Source organism: Falco naumanni, chromosome 8 (genome assembly GCF_017639655.2).
Source record: "Falco naumanni isolate bFalNau1 chromosome 8, bFalNau1.pat, whole genome shotgun sequence".
Classification (NCBI taxonomy): domain Eukaryota; kingdom Metazoa; phylum Chordata; class Aves; order Falconiformes; family Falconidae; genus Falco; species Falco naumanni.
This window is the reverse complement of record NC_054061.1, coordinates 16,683,353-16,700,410: the sequence shown is the minus strand read 5'-3', so window position 1 is coordinate 16,700,410 and position 17,058 is coordinate 16,683,353. Positions and strand designations below refer to the sequence as shown.

The 17,058-nt window shown below is 46.0% G+C and overlaps 1 protein-coding gene across 2 annotated transcripts in view; it reads right to left on the bottom strand.

Moving 5' to 3' along the window:
• Positions 1–16,832, bottom strand: part of WWC1 (WW and C2 domain containing 1) — a 73,702-nt gene extending 56,870 nt beyond the window's left edge. Inside the window, exon 1 of one of the 2 annotated variants that reach the window (XM_040603031.1) lies at positions 16,505–16,832. In XM_040603031.1, coding sequence (XP_040458965.1) covers positions 16,505–16,652 — 148 coding nt within the window. In that variant the 5' untranslated portion in view covers positions 16,653–16,832. The remainder of the gene's footprint in view (positions 1–16,504) is intronic. The other variant, XM_040603030.1, reaches the window with a different exon arrangement.
• Between the last annotated feature and the right edge of the window lie 226 nt (positions 16,833–17,058).

The window sequence follows — 17,058 nt, the reverse complement described above, 5'->3', positions numbered from 1 at the left end:
TGCTACGTTCAACTCTTTTATGCATCCACCTTGCTCACAAAATAAAGTACTGATAAATTTGACTATTTAAATCACTGCTACTAGACTTCCAACCTAACACCTCCACAAGGAGATGCCCATATGTCAAGAGATGTCAAACTGCAGAACAGGATGTCTCTCTATGCCTTTAGGTTCTCATCTCCAGTTACCATAAAGAGGACCTTTCCTTGAAATTAGAGAGCAAGGTTCTGAAAAACTATATATTTCAAAGACAGTCTTCCCTGTGTACAATCCAAATCCTGTACAGCTGACATTGTTAAAGACATCCTTGTCCAGCTTATCACATGTTTTCATGAGGTTTTCCCTTCTTCCACCCATCCAAGAAAAGGAAAAACCTAGGGGAGAGTGGCTGTTTAGACCGTGTAAAATAACATTTTGTTCCAAGACCGCTCAATAACATTTTTTTCTCAATAACTATCAGTTTTCGTAGTTTTTATAGCTGCCAAAGGGTAAGCAGCAGCTGAATGAGTGAAACCCTGTTTTAAGGCTTACTCAGTGAAAACCAATATGTGGTAAGATACTTCAGGTAAAACTAAAGCAGCCGGGGAAGTGGGAAGTGTTATCAGAACCAGACCTCTGTGGGTGCAGACACCTCCTGTAAGGGAGCTCAGGGCAGACACCAAGGAGTACAGCCTGCACACACCATGTGTGCTGCTCTCCCAACAAAATTATGCCAGGCACTGTGCAAACTATCAGTTCCCTGATCTAGCCTCAGCTGTAGCTTGTTTGTAACTTACTGGAGCTCTTGGAATACAACCATTGCTGTTGCTCAAGGCAATTACCTAAAATATCTCAGCTATTCATTTTCATCCTTTTCTAAGTCAAGGATGTGTGTTTAATGGATCTGACATTGTGCCTTATAGCACTGTGCATCTGGTCTTAAGCAAGCTATCACAAGAGCTTATAGGTTTGAAATTTGCTGCTTAACTAAGTACTACTTCAGCATCAGCACCTGAATGAAATGCAAACTCCCATGCTAGTGATTTTTCAGGAAATAGTTTCACTGTATCATCCATTTTATTCATTTCTACTCAAACGCTGATCTACACCATCAATGCAGAATTCTCAACATGTGTATCAACTTACTCCCATCAGCTCAGCTAAATAAACCATTATTCACAGTTCAGCTCATCCACAAAGACCAAGCTGAAATTCTCTGGGAAACAAAATAAATACTCCTCCTGTTGCCCTTGTCTGGTGTCTTTAAGTTAACCTACAGACTGATCCAGAGAATCAACTTACTATCAAGCTCCAAAATCAGTGATGAATCTGCAGAACTATTAAAAACAGACCTTACTGGTAGAGGTCTTTGAACACTCCTCCTTTCCATTAATAAACTCCTTTATTCAATGTCCTTTTAATAATTTCCAAATCAATGGCATAAACAGATGTTTCTACTACTGTTCCAGACCACAGAAGACAAAGGACAGCGATATTGAAGAAACTGCTGTGCTTAGGATGAATGAAATACGACATTCAAAACTACTCTAAGTGCATTTCGGAGAAAAATAGTGAGTGTTTTGCTAGGCGCCTGAGCTGAGCAAGGCCAACATGCAGGTAAAATGGCACCTCCAGCTATGCATGCAGCAGATGCAGGGAGGACATCCAGAAAGAAGCACATACCTTTTTAGGTGTCACCTTCACAATGTCGCAGCAGATGGAATTACAGCCCACAGCGTGGCACTGAGAAAGCATCAATCTGATACTTACGCTGTCTGCTTTGAAAGACAAACTACAAGTGACACAGCTGCCTTGCTGAACCCATGCTCACCACCTGCAGTGCCAGGCAAGCACAGCACAATTGCATGGACTGCAGCTCAGGAGCAAGCTGTGACTTCTAGGAGAGCCATGTTTTGCAGGAAGGTCGCTCCCACCCAGCAGGTCACTGCTGCAAAAGACAGTCCTTGGGCCATTTCAGCTTACTGCAGCAGCAGAAACTGGGCCCAGACAAAGAGGGAGCAGTTTTCTGTGTGCCAGCAAGCTTGGTGAGGAGGTGGATGGGCACCAGGGCTGAAGGAACAGCCACCTCCCCTGGCAGGAAGGCTCAGGCAGCTCCTCAGCCTGCTGCAGCCCTGCCAGTGGGGCTTGTGCTCAGGCCCACAGCCAGACTGCTAACTGCATGAAGGCAAGATTAAACTATAGACTCCAGCCACAACCAAGCTCTAGGTGAAGCTTTTTACCCTTTTACACCAGCAAATGCATAAGTGGTCCCAATACTGTAAGCAATGGTTCACTGTGCTCTTTTGAGAGGGAGCCAGCAGCAGCCACTTACGGTTACTAACAGGGAGTGTGTGTGTGTGGGGGGATCAAATTCACATTCCATCCAGCCTGTACCTGAGCAGCGCTCATTGAAAAAGTGAGGTTTGTTAATGTATTCATCCCTTCTATTTTTCCTCATTAACATATCATACAAAATATGGGCATAAAACTAGCTCATACAGCCTCACAGTAATCAGAAACATCATGCCTCACGCATCAGCTATTCCCTCATCTGCACCTGAACTGCTTGATGAACAAAGTGTCCACCATATAAAGCCAAGAAATCACCCACTCTGGGGTCAGTTTAAGGACTGGATTTGTTTTGCCCTTTCCATGGAACTACACCAATTCATATTCTTCAAGTACCCAGTGCTGCATTTTCATCCCCTTATGTGACTAGCCACCAGTTTAGACACACTGATACTCTGACATGGCAGACAACAACAAATTCTCAGGGCTCATTGTAAAAGCAACAACTTTTCTGTTACCTGCAAACCTTATTTCAAATCAACTGAAGTACAGCTTTGTACGGCAGAGCCCCCAAGCACCAAAGGGACATCACCTCTGCTACCTGCCTCCCTGATCACAACACAAGGGAGCAACAGGGAATCCAGGGCTCTTCTCTGATCACCAAGCAGCAGAACCTACCTGTGACTGAATGCATAAAACAAGTAAACAGGACTAAAAGGGCAATTTGTTACACCTGTGCCAGCCAGAAAAATGTACACATAGTCCTTAATTAATTGAGTGCACTGCCCTGCTCTCTTGTCAGTTGAATTAAAGCATCCCAGAACAGGAGCAGGAAAGCCAAATCAGACAACACAGCATTCAAGGAGGGACTAACCTCAGCGGGGAAGAAAGAATGCGAGAACTTTGCTGGCTTTTCCCATCCAGCATGGATGTACTTTATATTCTTCCCAATGCAAAACTGATACGCAAAGGAGAAAGAGCTCCTAAAGCTACAAAATGAGGAATTCCAGAACAAGACATCAGGAACACCAGGGAAGAGTGCAGTAAGCACCAACTTGTGATGGTCCAGATACAAGGATAAACCACAACTTTCCCAAAGCATAAACAGAGAATTTAGGTTTATGTAACTGAATACGCTTAGGTCCAGTTTTAAGACCTGAGCAGAATTTTAATACAAAAAAACTGTGGTTCTTTATTAACTGACCAGAGCGATACAGAAACACCTGCTATCACAGAAGTCCAATACTACCTGGCCACCAGTCTACTGTGCAAGCAAAGCAGCTGGTGAATCTAGAGGAAAGGATCCCAAGGAAGATGAGGGCAGGCACAGAGCATATAACACAATCACATGACAAGTCCCAACCTTATCTTATCACAGTAGTATCAGAGGCATACGTTGAATTCTTTTTTCAGCAGGACACCTGTCAGTTGCCGTTTGCAGAGTATCATTTAGTGCAATGACTGAAGGGCAAGATAAACCAGTTGCATCATCTCACCCTATCCAGAAACTGCACCAGCCATAACAACCCAAGCTGCAGGAAACATCATTCTATAGCAGTATTTTTCCCATTCATGATGTTGGAAGGTATATACTTGTCTATAATACTTCAAAGCTTTTGAAAACCAAAAGCATCAGCATTGTATGTCAGTTATATGAAGAACTGAGGCTACATCCTTTAAAAAGCCAATTCACTTCACTTGTACAAAGGCTACTTTCAGACACCGACACTCCAAGCTCTATTACTCATCTGCATCCTTCCTTACCTACAGAATATGAAAGTTTACACAAAGGTATTTGACATTACAATCTGTTGAGAAAAACATCCCAACAAATTTCCAAGCCTATGTGCTGTTCTTAGCATGATAAGCTTTACAGTATTTCTTGCAAGTCTCTACATCACGTTTTGTTCAAGACTTACTGATTATCCTAATAAAATAATGCCCAAAGCACACGAAAAATCTTTTAATAGAGTGAAAATTAGAGTATCAGATCTATTACACCACCCAGCCTTTCCCCTCCACTGGAAAAGCATTAGAGCCTTTGGACATCTCATTTCAACAAGAAGGTTATTTAGTTCTAGAGTTTGGAGTAAAGTATTTAATCGCTAAAGGATTTGCAAATTACACATGAATATGCATGTAGCACTTCTCGCCATGACATAAATCCTATTGTATATTTATGAATGGATTGCTTTGCCTCCAGCTTCTACATGTATATAAACACAGGTTTTAATCTTCAATTCCTTCCTCCCTCCCTTCTTTTTAAGGAGTTGCTTAAACAAATTTGCATTTTTTGGAATCTATTATCTACAGTGTATTACTTGCCTTTTAAAAAAAAAAAAAAAACAAACCACCCACTCTGTAAACCTCCTTCACCCATCAGGCAAAATGCTTACTTTATGAAAGGCTTAAAAGACCCTGTAAGCATGGCCATAAGAGACCTAAGCAACAGTGTTATACAGCTTGTGAGGGAGAAAGTAGAAGCAACAATCACTGCAAAAAGGAGCGCTCCGAGCATCAGAGCTGGAAACACAAAGGCAAGAAATGACAGGTCAACAGTTTGCCTTTGACTGCAAAGACACTAGCTAACGGAAAGTAAACCCTTCCACAAGCATCTAGGAAGCAACATAAATAATAAAACACCTACTGTAAAATCCTTCATTCATACTGACATAACTCCATTATTCCCTATACCTTTCGTCAGGTATCTAGGCTGGTCACAAAACAGCTGGATCAAAGCAGCATTTCAGACTGTCTTCAACGATGTATTTGTTAAGAGGCACTACTGCCATTCAGAGAGGTGGTGCCACACATCTGCCCAACTACTCCAGGGCAGTAATTCAAACAATAACGCCTTTAAAAGTCATTGTTGAAATGGTTTAATTTAGGTTATTTCACTGCAAATCTATTCTGTGATAAACCTGATTGTAAATCAACTCTTACCAACAAGCAGCACCCCATCAGAAGCAACTGTCACAAGCCGATTTACAAGCAGAATGATTACAGCTATGAATTACCACTTGGACTGTTCTCACTTTTGTTACTGCACAGCAAAACCCTAAACATCAATGAGTTCACTGCACCAGCTGCCTTCCTCTTTCAAGGGCCTGGTGTCACTTGGCTCTGTTCAGAAAACAGGAGCAGCCGTCGAGTCCCAGCCCCCATCTTGCTGCCTTGCGATAGAGCACGAGGGCTTTGGCAGCAGCCATGGAGACATGATGGGACATGGCCTGACACAAGTCCTCCCACCCCCAAATAGTCAACTGCTTGTTCACACGTCTAAACCAGGCTGTGAACTGGTTTATTCAGCTGCAGTCATGCCTTCCTCTGATAACGAAGGGATCTTTTTCTGATGGGAAGGAAGAACCACTGCAGCACCTGACTCAAAACCCATAGTGGCCAGACTAAAAGGGACCACCACCCATTGAAGCTACTGAAGATGCAAGACAACTTGTTCAGAACTACCATCCAAAACTGCAAGAGCCTGCGTCTGGGAAGCAGATACAAAATAAACCAGGAAGCACTATGGGGTATTAGCTACAGACTACTGGACAAATAGAGAATAGAGATGAGAAAATTCAACACAGAACATTTGCTTTAGGGATAAGAGTGGCATTTACAAAGGATGTGCGAAAACAAGCCCGAGTGGAGGACTCTGTGTGACCAGTTCAGTTGCAAATTTGTCTTTGCAAACTGAGATTTTTATCCATGCAACCCTTTTGCAAATGACCAAGCCATGTTCCTTGGCCACATACCCCTCCCTTTCCACCCACACACTCTTCTCCTAAAAATAAATCTTAAAAAGGAAGTGAGGAGTAGTGCCCTAGGAGTATAAGAGATCAGGCAAGCAAACAACATGTGCTTCAAGAAAGTGTTTATATTCAGGTTATGCTTCTCTTAGCATCAAGCAAAGACCATGATGGAAAATATCTTCTAAATTTAATTAGTAGCCAGCCAGTTGCATGAGCAATGCTGTACAATGGTCTATGAATAATTAACAGATGACACATGACAATATATCTGCCTTTATTGAGAATTATAAACCACCTCAACTGAGAAGATATCACACTGATATTTGACAAACTGGATTTAAGTTAAATCTGGAAGCTTCCACATTCAAATTTAAAAAGCAAAAAACAGGCAAGTTAGGAATCTAAGACATCTTGCAAAACCCTGGTGCAACAGAAAGCCACGGGACATGGTGGCAGCCATGACATTTCACTTTCCTGCTTATATGGGTTAAAATAAGGCAGAATAACACTCACTGAGGACTGTAAGGAGATCTCTTTACCAGACAAATCCGCCTATGTCTAGAATATTGGAAAGCTTATTTTTTAAGAATTAGCTGTTAAACAGCCTAAAGCCTTCTATGTATGTGTCCACGTAAAATTAAATAGTCAGTATCCCATCAAGGCAACAGATTGTTTAACTTTGATGCTTAGATCTTGTGGTGTGAAATACTAGTGACACAAGAAAAGACAAATTGCAAGTCTGGCTTACTGCCTTGCTGGCTGACAAGCTATTTGGATTAGCTGGATGTAGAGATAACTTCAAGGAATTTCAGAAAAATCTAAACAAGTGGGTGAACTGACAACTGAGTGGAGAGATCAGATGTTGAGAAATGTTGAATAATATACAGAACAGAAGAGTCTAACCTCCTTATTCTCTGCAGAGTTAACACACACCACTAATCAAATACACCCAAGCATCACCACATACATGCTCCAACAAAAAAGCCTGTTCAAGTGCTTATTTGATTTCAAATTTAACCATGCCAAAACTCTGCAACAGAAAAATATTATACAGAATTCAATAAGAAAAAACTCATCTGGAACACTATATACAGTATAGGTCATCCCAATTTTGATAAGCCTTACCATTTTATCTTAAAAAGACTTCCTTTTCATACCAAGTACTCCCTTGAGGAAAGGTTCCATCCCCGCTATATGGGCATTTATTCAGAGCAACAGCAGCTAGTGAAGCAGCATCATTAGCACCATTCCACTAGTCATAGGGAGCCGCTGGAAAAGCCCTAAAAAGAACACAGAAGCTGCTGCAGCAGCAGAGACCTTCTAAAATAAAAAAATTTCTGGCTAGCTGAGCACCTCTCTTCCCATCAAAACAGCAAAAGCCATAAGGAGCAACCAGAAGACTGAACCAAAGTCACATCAGTTGCTGAGGAAGAGAAGTGGCACCACTCTGAACAAAGGTCAGGTCTGAACAGCGAAGGTCTGTCCAAAGAGCCCTGCAACAATCAAACAGCTGTTAAAAAATAGAGCAGCATCACTAATTGAGCACAGACCTTACCCCGTGTGCACTGTTGCAGTAGAACTGTCACATCTCCCAGATCAGCGATGTCAGATGCAGAAGCACGGCACACACATGCTCCCTCAGACATCCAAACAAACCCCTGGTGAACCACAGGAGCCCTACGGAGCAGGCAGGAGACAGGCTGAAGACTTCCCCTCAGGGGAAAGCAGCACTGCTGTTGTGAGCAGAGGTTCCAGCTTGGGAGCACCATGAGACACCCAGGTGCACCGCTGCAACGCAGGCAACGAGAAGCACAGCTCCATCCCTGCCAGCCCGAGACAAGCGCTGCCCCATTCCTGCGGTGCTGCCTGCTTCCCCAGGCCCACCCACACACCTCCTCCCTTGCATTTCAGCAGCTGCAGAGCAAGCCAATTCTACCACACGAGTATGATAAACTCCACCTCCTGATGGGGTTACTACAAGCTTCTCTGTAGCCTGAATCAGACTGGCTGACCCAGCACCACCCAAAGACAGGCCACCAACCCAAGATACTTCACAGGAAACAGACTGGATAATCGGAAGAGCTGCACCACATGTGACAGTCAAATACTTTCTATTACCATCCCCACCCGATTTCCCTTTGAGGTAATTTGGATAAGCAGCTCAGAAAGATACTCCATCTTTTAAACAGTTCAACTACAAGAACTTTAAGTGTCTAGGATGAAGCTGTCCATGAGACAACTCTTCCCATTCACTCAGGGGTTAGGTGACACGGCCCAACAGGTTGCTGCTGCCAACCCGTGGTGCCAACCTGCCTGAGCCCCTCAAAGGACATCCCGCAGGATTCATGCACTGGATGGCTGGGAAGCTGCATGGGCAAGGGGACAGATAGCCTGCACGGCTGGGCCACCAGCATGTCTTCTAGCAGCTGCAGAGGCTTAGCTGGCTCAGATGCCACATGAAATCAAAAGTTGTGCTGGGCAAAGCAAAATTAGCTGCAGTTATGCACAGCCCACCTTTACAGAGCAGTTCTGGGGCTACCTATATTGTCCCGTGCTGCTCCAAGGGTCCAGAAGATTATTTTGGCCACTGCTGTTCCTCTGCAGGACATCCTCCCTGTGGCAGGGTTGTGAGGGATGACATAGCGGAGAGCCCTTTCCTTAGTAGGGGACTGCCCTTGTTCTGAGTACAAGGCTATTAAGGCAGTTGTAATTCACCTGTGAGAAATTTGCATGTCTTTGCAGGATCATTTAAGCAATAGTTTCATTTACATTTTAGTTCAAAATAGTTATGTGACCACCTTGCATCTCAACTCCACATAGAGCAGATATGAATGACTGCCTCTTGCAAATCAATACTGTTTATTGCGTGCTTTAAATCAATAAAGATTTCCTCCACAGAGTAAATTCTTCTAAAACAGTGATTAGGCATTTGAGGAAAACTAGTTTCACTGAACAATACCATTAGTCCTGAAACATCAGCTTGACATCTCAGCCAGAAAGCACTTTGTCAGAACTAATTAATCCCCACAGCACCTCTATAAGATTAAGAAAGCAATTCATCTGCTTTTTAAATGTGTTGGGTACTTATGTTGCAGAACATCGTGGCTGGGGTGGAAGCTGTAAGTACAAGTATAAACAGAGAACAAACCAAGCCAGCAGAATCCACCCAAAAGCATGAAAAACCAGAGAACGCTGACAGCTGTAGGATTTGGCTTCTCTGCATCTTCCTGTTACACACCAAACCTCCTGTGACTATCCAGAGAGTCTTCCAGCTGTCACTTGACTGCATGAGTGGCAGTGAAAAGCAGTTATTATTCTATTGGGAGCAGTTTTGTCTGTTGTTTGTTCAGCCAATTATCTATGCATGTAGCTTAAAAGGGAGGGGGGTGTGCGGGGGGGCAGTAACCTTAGGCTCTGTGAACAGGAACTCTGGGTTTTATTTGGGCAGTTAATGCTAAGTCTTCGTTACCACAAGCAAAGCACGTAACCTTACTAAACAGGTCTCATGAATGACAACCAGCCAGCATAAGAAGTATTGCTCTCCAAGGAAGTGGTCGATCTACATAGCTCTCATATATGTGTATATAGAAGCACTAGTCTACATACCTCCACCTGCCTTTGCCTAGCTGCTGCCACCACCCTTTATTAATTTATTTTTTCAGCTACCACCTACCCTGCTGGTGAGGCACTCAAGGCCACCAGGTTCAGGCAGCCAGCCCCGGCAAAGAGAGAACATCAGCAAGGCTTTCGCAAGCCAGCTGGATGATCTCTCCCCCTCTTTGAGAAAGACTTGAATTTCTCCCATACTTGACACAACTGAGTGTCAAGTCAAGCCCAGAACATCTCAATCCCGGCGGATCAGCAGAGTCTCCGTAACATGTGCAGGAACGCATTGTGGGGTGGTGACGCTCCCTGGCATGCTGAGCAGAGTGCAAGGCTAGCCTTGGCAACGTGCAGTCACCTTCAGGAGCCCGGAGTAAATCAATCATTTACTAATAGATTCCTTCAGTAACGGAGATAAGAGCAGAGCCCAGTCTGAAAAGGTGATATAGCAGGTCAGTAACAGGACCACCCTCAGCCATGCATCACTTCTTCAGGAACAAGTTATTTCAGTAAACTTTTTTGGACAAGTCTTCCCATGTCTTCCAATAAATTTTCTGGCACAAGCTAGAGTAATTTAAATCAGATTCAGACATGGAAAAGTTTGCTGCAAACTCATCTTCCCATAACTGCGCTAGCTGTGAAGACATCAGTGCAAATTAAAACTTTAGGAGATACTCTGTACCCACTGCTGGTTTCATCTGGGTTCCAGCAAGTGAAAATCCACTCTCCCTGTAAAACTCAGTCAGAGATCGTGGGATAAAGCTAAGCACCTCTAGCTCTGGGAACACCTCTTTGGTTGGGCTGGCAGAGGGCCTGACCAGGTCAAGTGCCTGGGGAAGGTTTCACAAGCACACCTTCAGCAGCACTCCTGGGTTGCCACCAGAGCTAGCCCCGCTCCCACACCTCCCAGCCTCCGGCTCAGCCCTAGCTGTGCCAGCACAAATTTCTGCATGAGCATACACAGTCTTCATCAACTGCTTCTGTAAAATAAAGCCAGACACTAAACCAACATTTTTCAGTCAGACCTGCTTCTGGACCTCACTCCCTGCGCAGATACAGAACTTTAACAGCAGCTTAAGGCGCCCCATAACCAACACCACCAGGCACCCACCCCAGGTGACCAACACAGCAGCCATCTCTCACCCACCACACCCATGTCTTCTGGGATTTACCAGCCAATTTTCTGCCATTCCACTGGATGGAGATCAGGGTAACTACCTTGATATGAAAATACATGACCTGCATAGGGATGAAATTGCTGATCCCCTTGCCAAGTAAGCTTCCAGTGCGTGGCAGTGTCACTAACTTCACAAGCTGTCAGTCTACGAGGCAAAATTAAAGGACTAATCTTGCGAGTAAAATGACCTTGCCAGAGCAGAAGATGAAGCTCAACCTACATATTTCTAAACAGTGTGATTTACAGAGATTTCTTCAAAAGCAATTCTGATCTTTTAAGACTCAGAATTCCCCAAGACGCATTAAAAAAGCTGCTGAGCTGAACAAAGCTTCAGTTTTGTTTTTTTTTTTCATGTTCCACAGGGAAGTAAGATAAGATGGTGCTTTTAGCAGTTCTAAAGTCACTGCCAACATCCTCTGACACCACACACGTGCGCATACCACACCTTTAGCAGCGATGTCCTTGTTACAAAGCATCATACCTGTTGTTTCCAGCTACCTTCCCCAGTACAAAGCGAGTTTACACAAGTGAGGAATTGCACTGGCTCTGAAGGCAGTCCATGCAGCCTTCAAAGTGGCCCATACATCCTACCACAGGGCTTGTCTGGGGAGTCTCAGGAAAAACAAAAAACAAAACAGTGAAGTCTGATTTTTTGTAACTTAAGAGGTCTGATTGATTTCAGTTCCAATCCACTTTCTCCAATTACAGGTGCAGCTTGTGTTAATTCCTCTTGAAAGACTCTTGATATAAATACATTAAAAAAATACAAGTGTCACAATAATCTTACTTGCTGTCCTTGTCTCCCTACATATTAGCACTTACATAAGCCAATTCATTTTCATTTACTGTGGAAAAAAACCCCAACAACCTAAGAACAGCACAAGTCCTACACATTAAGACACCTGTTCCCAGAGATAGCACTTAGATGGCTATGAAGACTATGTTTCCATCACTTACTTCTATACTCACGTAAAATGGTTATCAATAGCTTCCATGGGCACACGCTGAACTGCCTGTTCTTTATATAATAATCAGCTATTTTGGGGAACGTATACACATGAGAAAGCAGCAGATTCACATATATATGAGAGGGTGTTTGCCTAGCTATCAGTAAAGAAAGGCAACAGCAGGCATCAAACTAGCAGCCTTCAACTGCATGACCTATGCTGCTGCCAGCGATGAAAGAGACACCTACGGAAGATAAATGCTCCATCTTTGGGAATTTTTTCTTTCTTCTCCTTATGCTTACTGATTTTCATCTACAGAAAAGCACAGCTCCTTTTATTCTTGCTGCCTTTCACTGCCCTCCCTTCTTCTAGCCCCTTTTATTCTGGAGAACTCCCACATTTAAGTTAACTATATTTAGCTTTATATCAGTGATTATAGGTATGCTATAGGCACACAATCCAAGTAACGGGCCGTTACACATGAAATTTTAGCACGATGCTCACATTTCTGCAGAGCAGACTGAAGATTAAAACCTTGAAGATTAGAATAATGTATAGGAAATAAATACTCTGCAGTATTTCACACCAAGCCTAGAACGCAGATCTAGAGGGGCAAGGTTAGATGATTGTGCTCTCTATATCGACATGCCCAGCTTTTCTTCAGTAAGATCCTCAGTGTCAGCAAACCTGAACCTTCCTGAGTAAATAGGTGGCCCTAACTATTTTAAATGCATAAGGTCTTCATGTGACAAAACATACATAAGCACATATTGGCCCTGAACCCTGGCAGATCTCTTCCCTAATTCTCTTTACAGAAGCCCTACTTTGGAGGTTCAGACTAGAGAAACCCCCGTATGGAGTACGAAGGGATTTCAGGGAGCAACTGCAGAATCTGGGCTTTCATTTAATAAACACCTCCAACCCTTTATATATCAATAACAGCCTTCAAGAAATGTAGGGCCATCAACTGCTGCCCACCAAAACTGAAAACGCCTGCTGCTGTTTAGTACCTTCACCAAATTTAAGCTAGAAGTGTTCCTCTTCACTAGCTTTCACCATCAACAGGAGTCTGTGATTGGGGTAAAATGAGAAGTTCAGTCAGCTCCACCAAAAACAATCTAGAAAAAACTGCTTAGACCACCATGCCAATAGGAAGAGCACAAGAACACAAACACTGGAGAATGGGACAGATTATCAGGCATCCCCAAATCCTCAGTGCTCAGGAAGCTTCTGAATTGAAAGGCAAGGAAAAAAAAAAAGCCAAACCAAAAAAACAAGCCACAACTATCATTTTCCAAGACAGTTTGAGGGAGAGTAGAGCTTCTAAACCCAACGAACCCAAGGACAGCATACTCACTGGAAGCCAGATACCCACCGCTAACCCTCATGTCTGTTGAGAGCAGGAATCTCATTCGGGGCGCTCTGTGTGTTGTTCACAGTAGTGTTTAAGAACAGCCAGCAGCTGGTGTTAATGTTTTGAGACACTATTCTCACTTTCTGTTTGGTCAACAGCACAGGAGTTTAAGAGTGCAGACGCACCCTCTGCATTAAGAAAGCAACTGGGACAACTGGCTGGCATGTTCTACTTAATGGTATGTAATGGTGCATACCTGAAAGATCATGTTTGCTTTCAAAACTAGGAATGACAAATTTCTTTCCCTAGCTCGGTAAGGATTGATCTCCCATTACACTGTATCTGAGTCCTGAAATACCTAGTTTCAAACAAATCTACAAAGAAGTCAGTTACATGAGATTCCTTTTACACAAGGAAAACTACAGTAGCATCGGTTGAATTTTTCTGCACCCCCACCTGGTCACCAGAACAGCCTTACAGCTTTTTCTAACCCAGAATTCTTGCTTACAAGGTACCTCGAGACTTTTCTGTTACACCATATCACAGGTACAGCAACAGTTAAATCACAAATTTCTCCAGATTATTTAACTTTAGACAGTATCTCAACTGTCTAAACTTTAGACAGTATCTCAACTGTCTAAAAATAACATCCAGAAGCTTCCCAGGACTTCCCTGAAGTCTAGTATACCCTTAAAAGTTACAAGGTAAGAGTGCTCTAAGATTCAAGAGTTGCTTGAAGATTTCAGGCATCTGAGCATCACTCAAGTCAGCTTAACAGGAGAGATGCTACCAGGTGCCCATGACTTCGTGGTGGCAAACTTTAATGGCACCGCTTACTGATAGCCCATCTGCAGGACTGGTGTCATGCATCACATGAGAGGTGGAAAACCCACCAGCTTCACCAGCCCAGCTCTGGATTTCACACTGTCCGAGGCCTGCTGAGGTCTCACCTTAGACCCCCCCACTTCCCCTTCCCTGCTGCCGACACCGCTGCACGCACCCGCAGCCAGGCCTGCTTCCCTAGCAGCGTATCAAACCAACCTCAGTGAGCAGGACTACAACCCTCACACCAACTGTTGTCACAAAAACAAAGGGCAAGCCCGTGCCCTGAAGCTAGATGGTATCCCTGCTTATGTTTACTTCCATTAAATTAAGCTAGAATGAAAGATTTAGGGAAGGTTTAAAAACCTGTGTCCTATCTTTAGCTACCAGTTGCTGCTGCCTGAATAAACCCATGAGGTATCACAAAGGTGCAGCCTCACTGACAAGCAACTGGGTTCAGAAGGAGCCCTAACACATACATCTTCCTCCACATCCCTCACACTTCCAGTTTTACGCGCACGTTTCCTAGTATCTATCGCTTTTTGCTGAGTAAAAGACAAGCATGTGTAAGCACAGCACACAGAGCACTGTAGCAAATACAGAAATCAACCTCTGAGCTGCAGCAATTTTATAGATGACTTCTAGAAGACTAAACTTACAAATATTTAAATTACACTGATAAATTTCAGTGAACATTGTATAAAACCTAGTTCACTACTGCAGGGAGTAGTCATGACTTGAGCTGATCTGAAATTCCCCATCAGCTGGTTTTCATAGACAGTGGTAATTAGTTGGAAGAGAAACTTATTTCCTGGTTGTCAGAGCAGGGTTTCAACTCTTACAAGCACATGGTCCCCCAGGTGATGGGTAAGTGCTGTGTCACATAGCTGTTTTAGTGTTGGACCAATAAACTGTTTAAAAACCTGAGGATTTTCAGGGAGAGTGTCCAACACAGCTTGTTTTCTTGGTAGCACTACTGGAAGATGACTTCGATGCAAAGCTCAGTCAGGGCCATGTGTATTCAGGTGTATTTCTATGTGCACAACAAATATGTCATGTGATAAGAGTTATCAGTACGTGTTTGAATATTCTCCTTTAATGGTGGTGAGCAGGCAGTGGCTCTGTGACAGCTCAGTACATGTGTAAATAAGGCACCCATTTAGTTAATTCTGTCATTTTTGAATCGCTAACCAAGGACATATAAGAACTTTTATAAGCCTGTATTAGGCCCATGAGATTTCTCACTTCTCTTCAATCTCTGTAACAAAACGATGATGCCAGGCAAGCATTAGTGTAAGTTTGCATTAAAATTTATGGTGGTTAAAACCCCCACACCTTTAAACACCTGCATTACTAGCCCTTCTCAACCACATTACTGAAACGGAAGCCCCAAAACGAGTTCCAAACCCCCAGCTGGCAGCAGGTTACATTTGCATATAGTACACACTGGGATTATTCCTGGAATGCAGAACACTCCTTGAAATCTTATAAAATTGGACAATCATTCACTTCCATGCTTCACAAAAACACACCGAAGGAGAACTGGAGAGAAGGCAAAGTACTGACATCTCACCAACAGTGGAAGCCCCTTTGAGGAACCGATTGCTGGGCCAAGGGGAAAAGGAATGCAAGTTCAGAAATCACACCAGCTGCCCCATAACAAGGGGAATGCTCACAGTCAGATGGGGGAAGTGGGGAAAATTTACCAACGACAAACTGCATATTGAGATTGTTGGCATTTCCAGCTCATCAAGACTGATTTTTGAGTTGCTGCGTCCCAGAACTTCAGCTAACCAAGCATTAAATGCGAAATTTAGAAACCTCAGATTTCAACACCGATGCAGCGTCTGAGCTGCCACACGCTGCCTTACCGTCACTGCCTTGTGTGGAACCAGAACGTGCTAGGTCAGAGCGTGGCTGGGCAAACCACCCGGGTCCCGAACAGCAGACCCTCTGCTGCTTCTCTTTACTTTCTAGAGTGAGCGATATTAGGAAAGAGCTCCTCAGAGCAAGTGGCAGCAAGAGCGGGCCGTAAGCAGGAGGCAGACGGGGGAAATAAGAAACACCCCCAAGTCAGTGACCTCCGTCATCGCAGCGTGGCTTGCATAGGTGGGCCACTGGCACTGGCTTACAGAGGTGGGCAAAGACGCCACGACCCCCCTGCACCTCACCGCCCCCCCCCCCCCCCCCCCCCCGCTGAAGCAGCGCCGCTGCCGGGTGCACGGGGGGCTGCCCGCCCCCGCCAGCCGCGCTCCCCGGGCAGCGTGCACCGCAGGCCCGCCGGGCGCGGAGGAGCGCGGTAAGAAGCCGAGGGGACACGGCAGCACCGAACTCGCCGCCCTGCCGCCAGCACCCCCCCAGGGGCCGTCGGGCGCCCCTTGCCCGCCCGGCCGGGGGAAGGCGGCGGGGGCCGTGCGCTGCGCTCTCCTCCCGCGGAGCCGGGCCGGAGCCGGGGACGGCGGCAGCCACCGACCCGGCGGGCCAGGCGCGCGGAGCGGAGGCGGCGGGCACGCCTCTGCCCGGGAAGGGGGAAGGGGGCCCCGGAGCGGCCCTGCCCGCCCCCTGGCCCCGCCGCGCCCACCTGTCGCGGGGGTCGACCCAGCTGGTGGTGCGGCTGCCGTGGTCGATGTAGTACACCTTCCCGTCGTAGTCCCGCGCCTCCTCCCAGCCCTCGGGCAGCGGCAGCTCCTTCCGCGGCATCGTCCCCACCGCCGGCCGCGCTGCCCCATCCACCGCTCCGCTCCGGGGCGGCGGCGGCGGCGAGGGCCGGCCCCGGGGCAGGGCCGGGCCGGGCCTCCCCTCCCGCGGGCAGCAAGGAGCCGTGCGGGGGCCGCGCCGGCCCAGCCGCGCAGGAGGCACCGCCGCCGGGCAGCCTCACATGCCGGCCCCGCGGCGGGGGCGGAGCGCGGAGCCAAGCCGAGGCGAGGCGGGCCGGGCTGAGGCGGGCCCCGTGCCGCGGCGGGGGCGGTGCGAGAGGGGGCGGCGGCCCGGCCCGCGGTCAGCCCTGCGGCGCGGGAAGCCCCGGCCCGCCCGGCCCCTTACGCCTCCATTTCCTGCTCCGCCGGCGGCGGCCCGGCGTGTCCCGGGGCGGCCCCGCCCGCAGCCCCCGCCCCTCGGACCGCCCCGCCCACCACT